The sequence below is a fragment of the Trachypithecus francoisi genome, unplaced genomic scaffold, assembly GCF_009764315.1.
Source record: "Trachypithecus francoisi isolate TF-2019V2 unplaced genomic scaffold, Tfra_2.0 Lachesis_group17, whole genome shotgun sequence".
In the NCBI taxonomy this organism is placed as follows: domain Eukaryota; kingdom Metazoa; phylum Chordata; class Mammalia; order Primates; family Cercopithecidae; genus Trachypithecus; species Trachypithecus francoisi.
In genome coordinates, this window is record NW_022681462.1 from 101,573,464 (window position 1) to 101,591,373 (window position 17,910).

Genomic DNA, 17,910 nt, shown 5'->3' on the forward strand with positions numbered 1-17,910 from the left:
TGGGCCTGTTTTCGCCCAGTACATGGTGTCAGAGTCCTGTCAGCAAAACATGGTGGAATCAGTCAAGAGATCTAACAAAAGTGCTCTTGGAGGCAGAACTTCAGAGAAAGAATTAAATTTTATGCTGAGAAATCATGATTCCACACTCTGGAGTGAGAACTCTAAACAGTTCACTCTGTGGCCACTTACTTGTATTTCTACATAGATGGAAGATCCCAGCCCTGAAATTCTGGTCTTTCTGCTCCTTTTTCTCTAAGAAACAGGTGGAGGTTCCTGATAAGTGCCAAGTCATTTCCCAATTAATTTACAAAGTATGTTTGTTGGCAAATTGTCCCTGCCTGAAATCACCTTCATTCTTTTTTCTGTCCAGTAAATACTTTATCTTTCACGATTCAGTTTAAACATTCACTCCTCTGGGAAAATTGTATCCCTCCACCACCATTATACTTACCAGAAGAGGCTTACTCTATTATAACTTCTTATTCACAGGATGATGAAAACATTTGGCATTAGTTTGTATGTGTCTTTATCATTACTATCCTATTGTGTTCTAAGCATTTGCTCACCGACCTCTCTCTGTCTTCTAGACTAGCTTCCCCAGCAATGAACCAAAAAAAACAGTCTACATCTGTATTTCTAGCACAGAGGCTGGCACACCCTGAGTGCTAAACTGAATTGAACAGATGCTGTAAGCAACAAAGAGTCCAATTTTGCAAGATCTTGCTGAGGAGGAAGGTGCTGCCTCAGAGTCAGGTGTTTGATATGAGTTACTCTGCTGTCATAAACCATGACTGGCACTAGCTACACGCACCCCTGCAGGACAGGCTTCCCCACAGCCTGTCCCACAGGACATCCGTGGCCAACGAACTATTGCTCATTCACAAAAACTCCCGAGATGTATGTCTTCGGATGAGTGATGCTACAGACCCCCCTGCCTCCTTGCAAGCACTGTATACAGGGTTGTATGCACCCACTGGTGTGCCAACGAGTGGTTCAGAAACTGAGTTATGAACTAACTGGAAGTTATTCTTCTGATAATTGCTTACTTTGTGCTACTTTAAATTTTCTCTAATTATATTCAGGAGGACTTAATACAGCCACACGAACAGGGTTTCAAAAGGTTTTGTTTCATCTCCACAGCCTAGCTGAAAGAGCATCCTATTGATTGGCAATATGTACCAGGAAACTTTAAAGTGGTTTTGGTCTCCTCTGAACCATTTATTCTCTTTCCATGAAACTCCTAAGGTAGCAATCAGGCTAACAAAAAATATAGTGTGGCAACAGAATCATTTATAACCCAAAAATTGGAAAAAAAAAAAAAAAGCTATATTTACAAATAATTTCTAGTAAAGTAAGAAATTACAGTATCATTTTAGTACAAAATAGGAATCAATTATATTAACAATGGATTTCTTATACAGTAGCACATATTTGAAATTAGAAAAAAACCCTCAACCACACAGGCCATCTTCCCCTCGGCAAGCCCTAGGGAAAGGGCTTGGAGTTTTCAGCATACTTATCCAGGAAACGACTCCACGTGCATACAGAAACAGAGGAAGGCTCACTGCAGCACTGATCTTGCAAGTAAGAAAAATTAGAAACAAATGTCCACCAAAATAGCCTGATGCAATACTTGTGGTTATTCACAACATACACAATAAGAAGCGGAGATTTTTCAAACTTTTTTGACCACAAAGTACAGTAAGAAATACATTTTACAGGGTGAACCAGTAACGGCACATTGCACTTTTTAAGGAGGCCTCAACAATATGACCCGCCTCACATGTCCCCTCCCCTCAGGCCTCAGCAACCTTTGCAACAGGCTTGGTCAGTAGCATATAGTGGAAGTGATGTCATGTGTCTTTCAAGGCTGAATGTCTTAATCCATTTTCTGGGGCCATACAGAACACCTGAGACTGGGTAATTTACAAAAAATACAGGTTATTTTACTCACAGTTTTGGAGGCTGAGAAGTCCAAGATCAGCTGGCTACATCTGGTGAGAACCTTTCTGCTTTGTCGTGACATGGCAGGAGGCATCAAATGACTAAAAAAGCAAATGTGCTATCTAAGTTCTTTCTTCTTCTTCTTATAAAGCTACCAGTCCCATCATGGGGGCCCTGATGACCTTACCTATTTCTAATTGCCTCTTTAAAACCCCACTTCCAAACACCATCAACATATAAATTGAGAGATTTAGAGATTAAGATTCCAACACATGAAATTTTGGGAGAGATGTTCAGTCCATAGCACTGTGTCATAGATATGCTAATACTTTAGCCTTAGTCACTTGGAGCCCACCATGCTAGGAGGAAGCTCAAACTGGCCCATGAGAAGAGAACACTGTGTGGTGGGGGATGTTCCAGCTGATAGCCCAGCTGTCGCTCTAGCTGCCATCAACCATGAGATACAAATAAAGATGCCTTCTGATGATTCTGGTTGGAGTGTGGGGTAGAATGGGAAAGATGTCTTCCCAACCTTTTATTATTCCCATCTGGGGTTGCAGGTGTCATGGAGCAGAGGTGAGCCATCCACCATCCACACTGTGCCCTGCCCAACTTCTGATCTGTAGAATCCATGAGTATAAAAAAAATTTTGGGAAGGGTAGTAGCAATTGTGCCTGGAATGCAAGTATTTGTAACTGAAATAAAACTTTTGCTAATAATTCTTACCCTTAAAAAAATTCAAGCCATGCTATAGAAAAAAATGAGAACCTCCTCTTCCATGGCATTCTTTGATCACTCAATCCCATCTCGTCCAAATAAATTCTAAAGATACAGGGGTTCCTTCCTTCCCTCCTCCTTTCTTCCCTTCTCTCCTTCCTTCCATCCTTCCTTTTTTCCTTCCTTCCTTTTTCTCTTCCTTTCTTTTCTTTGTTATACTCATTGTTCACCTCCTAAGTTTCAGGTACTCTGCTCAGTGTGGGGGGCTCTGGGGGTGACATAGACACAGACGTATCTGCCCCACAAAGCTTATAACCCAGATGAAAGGACAGACATATAATGAGCTTGAACTAATTTAATTCTTTATACAATAAAGAGAAGTACCAAGTGCATAGAGCTTTTAAGGGCCCAGCAAAATATTTAAGACAACTACAACAAATTATTGACCACAAAAAATTTTTAAAAGCTGTAAGTACAATTGAATGTTTTTTCAAATATCTATAAAAATAACATGTCAACTAGAAATCCATTTCAATTTGTATGATTGTATATTAAGATTACATTTGGTATGGGGTATGGTTGCACTCACATATGCTTGCTAGGATGGAGGGTGGAGTTATATATAGTAGGTGTGCCAGTAGGCTGCAAGGTGGGTAAACGGATGGGTAGGCAGGCCCAGAACGAGCACAGTTTTTATCATGCCCTGGTGGTAAGTGTTATGAGAGGAAAGCTCTGGTGGCCAGAAATCCACTGACTTTTGTTTATGTGATGCACGCTCCCAAATTCCTGAAAACCAGGAACATGTAACAGAGTCATTGTAATTTAATGTATTTCATGTGTCCTCTGTGCAAGGTGTTGATATGGGCTCTGGGGAGTATTAGGCAGAATCACTCCTGCCCTCTGGAACTTGCAGTCTTCTCTTGAGGATGGGGCAAGAGATTTGTTCTAAAGGGACAGGATAGTCAGGTAAGGGGGATGTTGAATGGACAGACCCTGCTCTGTGAGGGTTAATGGGCCTGAGAACAAAAGAATGGAGGAATATGCTCAAAGAAGAGCTGATGTTTGAAGTGGGCCTCCCCCATGCCCTTGCACGCTGCACAGACCAGATTGAGGACCTGGGTTGAAGAGTTAGCAGAATATTCTGAATTCACAGTGGTGTGACCCTACAAGGACCAATTTATAGCTTCACTTCATGTATGGATTAAATAAGATGTAAGGATTAAATAAGTTCACACATGGGATGTGCTTAGAACAGCATATGGCATAGCTTATGTGCTTAACAAACATCAGTTTGTTGTAATCTTTACTCTTCACTGAAATAACAATGGTTATTTAACACAGTCAATGGGCCAGGCATTGGGTTCCTCTACTTGCATAGGCTAAGATTGCCAGACCTCATGAGGACACCTCATTATCTCCAGGGGTGACTTTGAGTTCATTTTAAAAATGATTCATTCCTTATTACCCATTCCTTAGGACGTTCTACTGCCCTTTTTCAGAACATCATATATGTGTAAATCTATAAATATGAATATGAATCACACAGTGTTCTGACCTCTTGTTGGCCTTCATACAAATATGAACATCACATCATTCCTGCCTCCAGAGCCAATACTCAATTCCGGGGAGTGATAGACACATTTGTAATCCAGCATGAGAAAGTATAAAGCGGAATGGTTTCCCAACAACCAAACGTGGGGTGAGGAGGAGACTGAGAAAGGCTTCCCACAGGGGCTACTGCATGAGCTTGGTCTTGAAAGAGGAGTAGACCTTCTCAGGGATGGAGACAGGGTGGATCCCTAGCAAAGGAAACAGCCAGGTAAGGGCCTGAGTGGCGACAGGGTTCTTTGGGGGAACTCAAGCTTGTCTGGTATGGGCAGGGTAGATGGGGTGGATCATAGACAGGTGAGGCTGGAGAAGTGGTGGAGAGTTCAAAGGAGTCTTGTGATACATATGGGACAGAGGGAAATTCAAGGACAGAAGGACAGGAAGCCATGAGGAGTGTCAGTCCACAGATTCCAGGTCAACACCAGTTCATTCTGGCCCATGATGCTGGCTTTAGCTCAGCCCCTTTGAGGTACACACTTGGATCCCAGTCAAGGAAATGCCTTTCTGGTCTTTCTGATTTTCCAGAATATCTTTAAATCCTGATCATTCAGCACGTGTCCCAAAGTTGGTTCATGCATTCATTCACTCATTCCACAAATATCTATTTTTTGCTTTGTACCTGACACCACTAAGCTCTAAAACCCAGTGGAGACATTGCCATTGCCTTCAAGCAGACACTAGCTGGGAGGAGACAGGTAAATAAATCAGCAATATTCTGTGGCAAGATAAGTGAGAAAATAAAATAATATGCTCTTAAAATGGAATGCGGGAGGAAGAGGAGAGACAAATGGCAGAAAACATTGAAGGATGGCTCTTAGAGAAGTCCATCCATTTCCTGAGGTTCCTGCAGGATTCTACAAGCCTGACAGGCAGTTCTTTCTCAAGCTCTGGCTTCTCTTTGCTTAACAGTTCTTCCCTCCATTCATCTGTAAGCAGCCGAGAGAAACCAGGCCATACCTTCCATACTTTGCTTTGAAATGTCCTCTGTTAAACATCCGAGTTCATTGATTACAAGTTTTGCTTTCCACAGCAGAAGGATGTGACTGGGCAAAGCCTTCTGTGATTCTATAGCAAGAATCATCTGTGCCCTCACTAGCAGCACCTGTAGCTTCCAAATTTCTACCAACAGTCTGCTCAAGGCAATCTGGGCTTTGTCTAGCATGTGGCTAAACATTTACCCAGCCTCTGCTCATTGCCCAATGCCAAAGCTACTTCCCCATTTTTAGGCATTTGTTACAGCACCATCGAGCTACTGTCATTCTACTTCTTACTGTCATCAAGTGGAACGACCTAAAAACAAAACCAGTAGCAACTGGCTTAGGCAACGTGGGGGGCTGCCTAGGCAAATCCAAAATCCTTAGGGCAGGCTGGAACCTGTTGAGCAGGAGCAGGCACTAGAGTTCCAGGTGGAATTTCTTCCTCAGGAGAACCTCAGCTCTTTCTTCTTTGAAGGCCTTCAAGTGAAGTGGACCAAGCCTACCCAGAATATCAAAGATGGCCTTCTTCATTTAAAGCAAACTGGTGGTAAATGTGATATCACATCTACAAAATAGCTTCAGAACAACACCTAGACGAGGGTTTGTTGAGTGACTGGAGACTGTAGCCTCGCCACACTGACATACAACACTGACTATCACCAGGAGGGAATCCATTCAGGATCCCACAGCTCAAGAAGCACAGTGTAGGGAGGAGAGTTATCTTGTAATTAGTAAATGCCAGGCCTCCTTCTTATACTTCACCCATGATGATATTTACCTGTAATCATCACAGAAATGTGATCACATAGGTGCTGCAATGAAACTGGAATTGAGACATGGAGCCAAATGTAAATGACTCAGGCCAAGTCACACGGCCAGGAAGTAGTGAGGCTGTGATGTGAAATTTCACTGTCTGACTAATGTTTTTGCCCTAAGACCTTGTCCAAAGAAGGAGTGTGCTGCTGGCCCACACTTTGTCCCTGACCATCAGGCACATGAGGAGCTCCGCAGTGCTTCCGAACATGCTAGGGAAATCCAAGTCACTGCCCGTCGCATTTCTGCCCAACCACACATCTGCAGCTGGCTCTGTGTCAGTTTCCCAGGGCTTCTGTAAAAAATATCACAGCAAAGGCCAGGTGCACTGGCTCACGCCTCTAATCCCTGCACTTTGGGAGGGCGAGGAGGGTGGAGCACATGAGGTCAGGAGTTCAAGGCCAGCCTGGTCAACATAGTGAAACTCTGTCTCTACTAAAAATACAAAAAATTAGCCTGGCATGGTGGTACGCTCCTGTAATCCCAGCTACTTGAGAAGCTGAGGCAGAAGAATCACTTGAACCTGGGAGGTGGAGGTTGTAGTGAGCTGAGATCATGCCATTGCACTCCAGCCTGGGTGATGGAGTGAGACTCCATCTCAGAAAAAAAAAAAAAAAAATTCTCAGCAAAGCAGCCTCAAAACAAGAGAGACATATTGGTGCACAGTTCTGGAGGATGAAGTCCAGGGTCAGGGTGGTCCTCAGGGCAGCATTCCTGAGACTGGCCAGAATCTTTCTTGGCTTCTCCCTAGCTTCTGGTGGTTGTTGGCAATTGTGGGACTTTTTTGGCTTGTGGCAGCATGACTTCAATCGTTACCTCCTCCATCGTATGGAGCGCTCTCAGTGCATCTCTGTTTCCACACAGCACTTGCCTCTGGGTGTATGCGTCCAGATTCCCCTAATGTTATAAAGACAGTAGTCATTGGATTAATGTCCTTTCTAATCTAGTAATACCTGATCCTAACTTGATTATATCTGCGAACACTCTCTATTTCCAAGTAAGGTTACGTTCTCATGTACTGGGAGGGGGGACTTCAACATAACTTTTGGAGGGACACAATGTAATCCCCAATAGGCTCACACCAGTAGGAAAAAGCTAAACTCTGAAAAGCAGTCACAATGTTTTCCCTTGACCTCACGCTGTTCTTTATTTAAAAAAAAAAAAAAAAAAAAAAAAAGCTCCATTTCTCAGACTAGGCAACATGGCAAAAACCCTTCTCTACAAAAAAATACAAAAATTAGCTGGATGTGGTGGCACAAGCCTGTAGTCACAGCTACTCGGGGGGCTGAGATGGGAGGATTACCTGGGTCCAGAGAGGGCAAACCTACAGTAAGCTGTGATAGCACCACTGTACTATAGACTGGGCAACAGAGTCAAACCCTGTCTCAAGAAGATTAAAAAATAAATAGAGAGAGAGAAAAGAAAAGCTCCATTTTACTAATTCTGCTGAATGTGGCCTTTGAAGTTTCATTTTTCTAGAAGTCTCCTAGAGACTCAAAGTTCAGTCTGGTTAATACTGGGACATCCCTGATACTTGGAAGACACTGTGAACCTTCTCATCTATGTGCAACATTTAGATTGAGAGACAATTGTGTCTTCGTGTTAGCACTTCCAGGCACACAAAAAGACAACTCAAAACCTTGAAAAGTTCAAGCAGGAGAGCTGTTGACAACATGTTGGAAGCTAAGCTGTTCCTTGTCATTATAAACAAAATTTTTAACTATTTCAGCAAGTTAATCTCTGGGATGTTAAGAAACTTCTAGTTAGAAATTGTGTCTTTACCATCTTATGGAGTGCTTTTTACATAAACTTCTCTAGTATAAGCCTGCGCCTGAGTTCTCATCTCCCTGAACTCAAATTCCCTGTGCTCAACCCTCCAAAATTTGGGAGGGAATAAAACATAAGTGGTTACCTTGTGTTTATTTACAAATGGCTAGAGATTCATTAAAAAGTGTTGTATTTTAAGCTGCCTGAATAAGAACAAAAGAGTCAGGCAGAGAGAAGAAGAAAGAGAAGGAGTGGGAAAGATGGGAATATGAATGAGAGGGAGCAAGTGATACAGAAATCAACAACAACAAAGAGACCAGGGGATGGAAAGAGAGAATGTGAAGGAAATGAAGGTATTGAAGCCACTCAGAAGGGAAAATAGGCAATGCTGGAATGATGTTATGAGAAAAACAATGCTTGGTAGAAAAACTTCCAACCAAATAGCCCTCTGGTGCTCAAGCTTGTTCTCAAAATAGGATTAATTTGTTGCTAAGAAGTAAGATAAAGATTTGTTGGCCACACAGATGAAACAGCCAGTCCCAGCCAGCCCTGGAGGCTGTGGCATGGTCCTCCTGGTCGTGCAGGAGACAGTGGAAGGCAATGGGAGGGTGGCCAAAACCTCTACATTTGATGTGCTGAGTTAACCTCCCACACAGCTGCCCCCAGCTCAACACCCACCAGGTACATCTGGACAAGCCCCATGTGAAGTCACGGGCTTTGGAGGCTGACTGAGCCGATTGGCTTCCTTGCTGGGCTACTATTGACTTAGGGCAAGTTACTCTCTCAGTTTCCAGGTTCCTCAGCTGAAATACAGACAAAAGCTATCTTGCAGGGTTGCTGTGAAGATAAGGCGCTGTAATAACCTGTGAAAAAGGGCACCCAGCTCGGAGGCTGGAACCCAGGAGGTGCCAGGCAGCCTCCACTTAAGTGTGTGTGGTGACTTCAGCATATGGGGTGATGATACTCAGGTCTATGCAAGCCCCTTGGGTCCCAGACTCTTCATGGCCATCTCCACGTTATCTGTGACCTTGCTTTGATGGCATCCTCCAAGATCATTCTTTCTTAGAACTTGAAAGCTTAGTCCCCATCTCTATCTGCCATCTCTCATTGTTCTAATTCTGTTTCCTCACTCATACACAGCTACTTCTGTTATGCTCAGTAAAACCCCTAGCCCTTGGGCTGTTATCTTCAGCCTGGCTTCTCTTGTCTGATTCGGAGTCTCCAGCGCAGTCTGCATTTTGAAATGCTCTTCCTCTCCTCTGATGGTCTCAATCTGGATGAACATATCATGCTCAAAATCACTGCTATCACCTTCTCTTTCTGCTTCTTCTGCTTATTGTTTCTGTTAGCAGCACCAACCTCTTGGCCACAGGGATCTGAAGCTCAACCCACTGTTGATTCTTCTTTCTTCTATAATGCCTGAAAGCCAATCATTAGATCCTATCACCATTTTCACTATAAAGTTACACAGTGCCAGAGTAATTCATTTCACTACCCAAATGAATTACTGTTTTAATTTTCTCATCTTTAAAATGTGTTATAAACAACCCACCTCTTACAGATGACACTCAGATTCAATATTATGGAGAATGCATTTCTCTAAGATGGCATCACCGTGTTAAAGAAAACCTTACTCAATGATACTTGTGTAAAGCGCATCACAATACAGGGACCACTGCAATGGGATTTTGCAATAGGGAAGAGAGATTGGGACCAACTCGGAGTGCAGCACTGGTAAGTGGGAATTTATAGTCAAGGAGTAGGGTGGGGACCACTGGATAGAAAATTACTAAGAGGAGATATCAGGGGTGAGGGTGCAGGGATTCTAGCTAAAGAAATCTAACAAGATTCTGATCACAGGCCATGGTGATCAGATATCACCTGGGGATGATGGAAAATGAGAAACTTGGTCATATATTGAAGATTACTGTATCAGATATCAAGAGTGGGGAGTTCTTGATAAACTGACTTAGCAGGGTTCTTGGCCCAAGAACTGGACTTTACAAGGAAGTACACAGGTAGACATAGGAGAAGCTTCAGGAGACTGGCTACAGTTTGGCCAAGCAAGGAGTTTTTGTCAGTCCTTCCTCTTGTTCAAGGAAAGAAGAGACATTCTTTTTCTCATGTGGTCACCTTTTGTTCACTAAGGAACCACTGAGTCACCTGCTGGGACTTGATAGTTCCAACAGACTGGATGGTGCTAGCAGTCAGGCATTTAATGAGGGGATTTTTTTAATGGAAAAAAAGATTAATAGTTGGAAACTCAGTTTCTGAGCCCAGAGGGCAACCAATCAAAAAGATTTCTAAACACTTCGTTTGAAGCCTCTTCAGACGGAGCGGGAGCAGGCAGTGGCAAGCTGATAGACCTTCCTGGTTTTCAGTTTTAACGTCATGAAGGTTGTCTACCCCTGAGCTATTGTGGTGATCTCTCTGATGTCTGTATCAAGTCCTCCAGCTTCAGCTTTTGGGGCTGCAGGAAAGGAGCAGTTTTAATTTTAATGCTTCCAAGTCCGAAGGGCTGGAGAAAATTGGAAATATTAGTCTGGAGTGTGGTTGCCAGATTGGGAGGAAACTTGGAGAATTCAGGATCCAGTCCAGTGTGTAGACAAATCAGAAAAGCACATAAACAATGAGCAGGACTAAAATTCAATAAGGGGTGTGCTATAGTTTTCTTCTGAAACATAATTTATCTCTCTCCATTCACCCCCATTCCTATCAAAAATAAGCAAAGACCGATTTGCTTGCAAGATAAGTTTAGTCTCATTAACGTGGCTTGATTGTTTATATAAATGCAGCAAAAATAATGATTGACCACCTAGGCTCTTTTTGCGTTTACTTTCCTGGAACTTTTAGGAGAATCTCAGACTGAACAGTTAAAAGCCTCTTAAAACAGGAAAGCTAAGCCAAGGACGCACTCTCAGGCTGTTTCTGAAACAGTTAGGGATTTGAGTGAATATCCCTTTTATAGGTCTCCAAAATATCCTAGGGTTCCTGGGCCTGCCAGGAAGTGACACTCTTTATTTACCTGGAAGAAAACTATGTAAGTGAACCAAGTATGCAACACATCATAGTGATAATTTTTTTCCAAGAGGCTTTATTGACTCCATAAAGTCAACCTTAGTTTCTTAAAGTCGTATGGTCATATCTGAAGATACAACATTCCAGTTAAGGCCTTTATAATATATCCAATGTTTTCAATTGTGTACTGTTACAAGGAGAACATATTCTTACTGCACATATGCAAATAACTACATTACCATAAAATAAAAATGTTTACTAATAGTTTTCTAATTCCAGAGGGATCAGGCAGGAGGAAAAAGTAATTATTTCCTTTTTATTCACAAAGGTATACATTACCAAATTGTTCTAAGCTATAGATAGCTTAACATAAAAGAGAAAAACTTTTCTTAAATTTAGAAAACAAAATATTGGAGAACCAGCAACATTTCAAACAAAAAGTCACTAAAATATTGTCCTCACCAGTTCATTCAGTCCCATGTAATTCTTGTTATTCTTGAGTTTGGGATAGAACTTTCATGAAGCCATCGGTTTCTTCGTTAGAGTTCTGCAAATTCTTACCCAGTCCGCTGGTATGATCTTAAAGTTTTCAGCAGAAGCCTGTATTTTAAAAGTAACTTTCATAGTCTTTTCCATGAATATGTTTAAAGAAGAAGCAAGTTTGGACTGTAGCTGATTTAAAATGCTTTCAGAGAAGAACCAAAGTGAAATAATAACTGTCCATAAATAACAAAAGACTTAAAATGGCCATATGGCCATGCTTAAAAATATGATGAGAGTTCATTATGATAATTATGCAATTGCCAAAGATATTTGGTTATTTCTGTGACATGCATTTTCACATAATTTTAATGGAGAAGACCAAATTCTAGTTCTGCACTAGTGTACAATTAATACTAAACCTAATTTTAATAAAACTTTATAAAAGAACCTATCCAATCTCAGCCAGTTTTGGCAGCAAAAGATAATATTTCTTTTCCAGGATCCTTTTTCCACAAAAGTGTGGCCAAGGAAAGAATCTTTGTCAATCCCATCCCACTTTTGAGGAACCTGCCTGTCTAAACTCCCCCTATCTGACATGGTCAATATGGAAGCAGTCATTTTACAATAGCTCCAGGCCCTGACTTCAGTTGATGGAGCCAGAAGAAGGCATTTGATGAGTTTGTTCCAGGAATCAAGAGTTTTTTTCCAGGAATTTGGATTTGGAACCAAGAGATTCCAGTGTTGATCTAAATCCTTTTTGGACAAAAGAAATAGAAACTTAAGAACAGTTTCAATCAGAAAATGGATGTGTGGGAAACTTACAGAATCAGTCTTCAGTAAAGGAAAAAGGTCAGTGCAAAAGAGTTGGAGAGAACCATCTGAATTCACTAGAAAGTCCACACCCTTTTCCCAGGAAATAGGAGAATCATGTACATTCTTGTCTATATCATCTCATAAATCCATCTCTTTTTTCTCGTGCACTTAAAAGAGTGGCATTTTGTACTTTCGGGCCAAAGTGTCTGAACTAATATATCATGAAAGGTGATCATCAAGTACTGGTTCAGACGGCTGCTTTTGGGATCAGAGCATCTGCAATTCCATTCCATTCTGCTCCTTCTTAGCTGTGGGACCTCAGGCCAGTTACATCACATTTCTACGCTGCTGGTGCTCAGTTATAAAGTGAAAATGAGAATGTCAAACTCATAATGTTGTTGAGTGTATCTGAAAAGAAAATGTGCCTAAAACACAAAGCGCCTCATGGGAGACATGTTAACCACTCAAGAAAGGTTAGCTTATACCATATATACTGTAACTGCCAGGCAAAGTTCCTGGCACAGAAGTCCTTTTAATGTAATAACTATGTTCCTCATTACTACAAGTTGGTATTCCTGACTCCATTCTCTCTCACAGCCCATCTTCACATTGCTGCTGGATTACACTTGCTAAAACATACCTCTCATCAAGTCACTTAACTGCCTAGGAAATAAGGCATAAACTCAGTTCACATGCTACCTATGCCATGGAACTCTTCTTGATTTTTTTTTCTTTTTTTGAGACAGAGTCTTACTTTGTCACCCAGGCTGGAGTGCAGTGGCACAATCTTGGTTCACTGCAAACTCTGCCTCCCAGGTTCACTCCATTCTCCTGCCTCAGCCTCCCGAGTAGCTGGGACTACAGGCGCCTACCACCACACCTGGCTAATTTTGTTTTGAATTTTTAGTAGAGATGGGGTTTCACCATGTTAGACAGGATGGTCTCGATCTCCTGACCTCATGATCTGCCCGCCTCAGCCTCCCAAAATGCTGGGATTACAGGTGTGAGCCACCGTGCCCAGCCCTTGATTCTTTATTCACAAACATTTTCACTTTTTTCAGCATCTATTTCAAGAGACAGTTCAGTGCAGTGGATGACAACATGACTTCCACACTAAAGATCAAGATGTGCTTATTGGCCATATGATGTGAGATGAGTTCATTAACCTCTTTCTGCATCAGTTTTCTCATGTGTATGTTGGGAAGAATAATGGTACCTACCTCGTCAGAATGTTATAAGAATTACATAAGTCAACACATGGAAAACGCTCAGAGTGGTACCTAGCACATAGCAGACAGCCTATAAACATTAGCTAGAATTATCACTGCACTATGATTGTAGGCTCACTTTATCACAGAGCTGTCTCAGAATGTAGATTGTCACAGAATGTTTTATTTACCTGTCATGGCCAGGAAAGACCTACTACTGCCCTGAGTTCGCAGGGCTTGGTGATTTAATCTGATGCAAGTGACCTGAAGGGGTTCTGCCTACCTGGCTACCTCTAGGTCTGTCTTCAGGGCTGCTTAGAACTTTCTGGGGTCCATGTGAATATTCCTTTCATCCTCAATTACAATTTATAGAAAACTGAGATCTGTTTATTCATGTGTCAAGGAGAAACTCAAATACCACCTTTCATCCTTTCCTACCTCTGGGCAACTTCAGTCTCCCCTTTTCCCAACCTCCTGAAAGTATATCAAAGTTATTACCAGAATCTTCATTAATCTATAGGCTGCGTTGGTCTGTGCTCACTGTTCATTTCCCTCCATGACTGAAACCACAGGACTCTTCCTTTTACTTCAGCGAGATTCTGAAAGCCTCAAGACAGAAACTCCTTAACTTCCTTTGGCACTGCCTACTAGTTCACTTGTCCCTCCTTGGGTTAGCCTCCCCCTGAAGTCACAGTACAAGAGTTCTCCTCTTCCTAAAGCCCCCTCACTCCATGATATCCCCTGCTTATTCTTGGTTCCTTATCAGCATTTAAATGCTCTTAAATCTCTTTCACCTTATCTTTTTAAAAAGAAGTTTTCCTCTTTGGTACTGCTCTGTTTCTTTCTCTATTTCATCATTCAAACATCTTCAAAGCATGTGAAGATGCTTTGGCAAACCCTGCTTCCTAGTCTCTGGTTTTCTTCTTTCTCTTCTGCTATGATTTTAATGTGTCCTCCAAAAGTTCATGCACAGGAAACCTAATCCACAATGCAAAGCAACAGTGTTGAGACGTGGGGCCTAATTACAGCAGTTTAGGTTATGAGGGCAAAACCCTCATAAACTAATTAATATTGTTATTGTGGAAGCAGGTTAGTTATCACAAGCCTGGTTTGTTAGAAAGCCAGTCCAACCCCCGTTGTGTCTCTCTGTCTCAGGTACTCACATTTCACTTCTGCCTTCCACTTTCCACCATGGGTACCCTCAACAGATGCTGGTGCCATGCTCTTGGACTTCTCAGCCCCCAGAACCATAAGCTAAATAAACTTTTCTTAATAAATTACCCACTATGTGGTATTCTATTATAACAACAGAAAATGGACTAAGGCATATTTCATGAAGTGGAATTTATCAAGATCACTAATGATCTCCTTATTGCCATTGGTAATGGGTACTTTCAGAAAGATCTTGAGTTATCTGGAGCATTAGACATTAGATCATTTCTTCCTTTTTGCAATGTCTTGCTCTCTACTCCCATTTTTTCCCTCTACTACTTGGGCCACCTCTGAGTGTGCCTTCTGTGGCTGCTCTTTTTTTGCCCATCCTTTAATGTTGGTCAGCTGCCTTGAACCTCTTCTCCTTTGGTATAACTCTCTCTCAAACACCTCTTTGACTCCCATATCCTTACTGTTCATCTTTACCACAACGGCTCTAAAATTAAGGTCCCACCCTAATTACTTTCCTAACCTTTGTTCTCTTATATTTACCTGACATTTGGACATTTCCACTAAGTTCCAAGTGTGCACATCAAGCTCAACCTGTCTGCAAACTAAACCCATAATCACTCTCATCTCACTCTTCCTCCTGTATCAACCAGGCCCTGGAAGCTGTGCACATTCATCCAGGGTCTGGAGACAAAATCCAGAGAGCCACTTATTTCTCCCCATAACCTCCACATCTCTACACAAAAGCAACTTCCAAGATCTATTCTGTAAACATCTCATAAATATGTCTTCTTTTCTTCAAACTGCCAATACTGTGGTTAGGAGCCTTTTCTTCAAACAAACTGCCAGTGCTGTGGTTAGGAGCTTCATCATTTCTTACCTGGATTACCACCAAATCTAGGTTTTGCCCTCTAAGCCAGTCTTAGCATTCAGACTAGGTGTCCTCCTTCCCAACTGCAATGCTGATCATGTCTCTCACCTGCCTAAAGCTCAGCCTCTGGAAAACTATCAAACCTTTTTTTCCTCAGTACTCAGATCAAAAATATTTCTAATACATTTTTATTGTTTTGTCTTCTTACTGTATGTTTTGTTCCACCAAAAGAAGAGTTTCTAGACAAAGGAGAGGATTGATGGGTTCACTGGTGCTCACTGGAAACTATCCAATCTGTAATGTGAGCATCTCAAAATGCAGAGGAACCAGAAGTTCAATATTTGAGCTGATTAAGGATTAATCAGCCAGTTCCCTGGGCAGGGGAGAGACTCTGCTTCCACATTATCAGGGACTCAGAGAAGCTGGATAAATGTCTCTGCTTTCTTTCCTCTGGTCCATCCTGCTCCAGTATCAGTGGTGAGCAAACTTTATCTGGCTCTCTTCCTTCACTGTGTGTTATCAATTTATTTTACCTTGGGGCTATAATGTCCCAGCTACTATACTGCAATGTCTTTTGTGACCTTTTTCTGTTAATATTGAAAGCCCTCTTTCTATTCCTTTTTTTTTTAGCACCCAGCATTATTTCTCAAAACACATCTGTACTTGATTATATGACCTCCTCTATTCATAACCTTTTCAATGGGTCTTTGCAGGAACTCCCAGCTAGAGGGAGAATGTACTTCTTCACTTTTAACTCTGTACCAGTCTTGAGATTTCCTTTGGCAAAAAGCAAAAACAAAAACACAACCACCACCAACACAAAACTCAGCAGAATTAAGATGTAAGTTTCAAGCCCAGATCTCAAAAGACCATGCATGTTTCCGCTCTTTCTCGTACCCCTGCTCAGGATGCACTGAAGACAATTCCTGCCAAACCTGCTGGAAATGAGAAACTGCATGAAACAGAGCCAAGTTAGTCCAATTGTTCCAGCCAAAGCTCAAGACACAACGAGCACCCAGCCTCAATCAGCAGAACCAGGTACCCAGCCCACCCCGAGCTGGTCACAGGTGCCTGAGTTCTCTCTGCTGAGATTAGAACTGCCCAGGTCAGCATTCAACCCATGGACGATAACAAATGTTAAGTGTTTTAAGCAACTGGATTTTGGAGTGATGAGTTACTTATCAATAACAAACTCGCACATCATCTCTTACCTCTTTTCTGTGTATCAGAGTAAAATGTGAAAAATGTTCTCATATATTATTTACCATACATACATGATAGGTAATGTCCATCAAATAATATATCTAAAGAACATAATAAGCACTCAACAAAGTATTCATCCCTCCTTATATTATCCTCTAAGAACTATAAATATTTCTCATTCTTGTGTTGAGTAATTTAAAAAGCATTGCTATCCTTACCAAAGTAAATGTAAGATGTAGTTCTAGGCTTCAGCATTCGGCGTAAATCATAGGGCCTAAAGAGTGGTGTGCCAATGGTCAGCAATCCTGAGAGCAGAAGATTTGCCTAAACCCTACTTTCTAGCTGGCTGCTTGTGATGGAAACATGGCCTGTAGAAATGTGTGCAGTTAGACAAAGGAGATAAGCAAATCTTTGAGAAAGCCTTGGCTGAGATTATTTTGCTCATCCTGGAAGAAAAATAAACCATCATAACCCTTGCCATGTGACTTGGCTCCTCCATTTTCCCTCAGAATATGATTAATTGCTCTCTAAATAATAAAAGTCTTCCAGGAACAATAGAAAATATCTACTACAGAACATTCATAAATATTCAGCTGAAGCCTGGTGGGAATGTTAGGCTCCCATGAGAGCTCTGGGCTGACATTGGAAGTCAGAAACCAACTCGGAGGCATAAAACTGTGCAGTAAAAATATTTACACATATGAGCTTGGGGTGAGTTGTCAGAGTGCCATGTTCCTTTTTTGCCCAGACGCTGGGAATTAATTTGGACCTGATGGTGAAGCTCAGGTCTGAAATCAGAGCAGCTTTTTTATACCCATGGACAGCTCCCATAAATGTCAGGGGTGAGCAGAGTAGAAACACTTGGGCCACTACCATAGCAGAGCCCAGGTCATCAAAATGTTGCTTTATTTCCCTTTGATTCCACAGGTTCCATCCAGCCTTCTAGAAATCATTTGGTGCCACCTACTAGACACTAGGAAAAACAAACTATTACACTCAGGTCCCATCTCCTCTCAAGGAAACTACATGCCAAAAAGGAGTACGTAGGTATATGCAACTCAACACAAGTGCTGACATGCTGATCTGACCACGTGCTACTAGAGCATAAGAAAAAGAAAAAGACTGCAGGGGTTGCAGGGGCAATGGGTTAGGTGGAGGACTGCACAGGAAAGGTTCTATATGTCAGATGGGGCATCTGAGTGGGTCTCAGAAGAAGTTATAAATTCTTGCAGGTGAGAAAAGAGTAGGGGAATGCTATGCCTCTCTGGGGTGGTCTGGGAAACCATCGGTGACAACGATGTGGTTAGGGACCATGAGCTGGAAACAT

At 41.9% G+C, this 17,910-nt stretch overlaps 1 protein-coding gene across 1 annotated transcript in view; it reads right to left on the reverse strand.

Moving 5' to 3' along the window:
• Positions 1-1,270: 1,270 nt before the first annotated feature.
• RNF144A (ring finger protein 144A) overlaps positions 1,271-17,910 on the reverse strand; it is a 155,602-nt gene continuing 138,962 nt past the window's right edge. Inside the window, exons 9-10 of the mRNA XM_033176632.1 lie at positions 4,217-4,460; positions 1,271-2,564 (exon numbers count right to left, since the gene is read on the reverse strand). Of these exons, the coding sequence (XP_033032523.1) occupies positions 4,230-4,460 (231 nt within the window). The 3' untranslated portion in view covers positions 1,271-2,564; positions 4,217-4,229. The remainder of the gene's footprint in view (positions 2,565-4,216; positions 4,461-17,910) is intronic.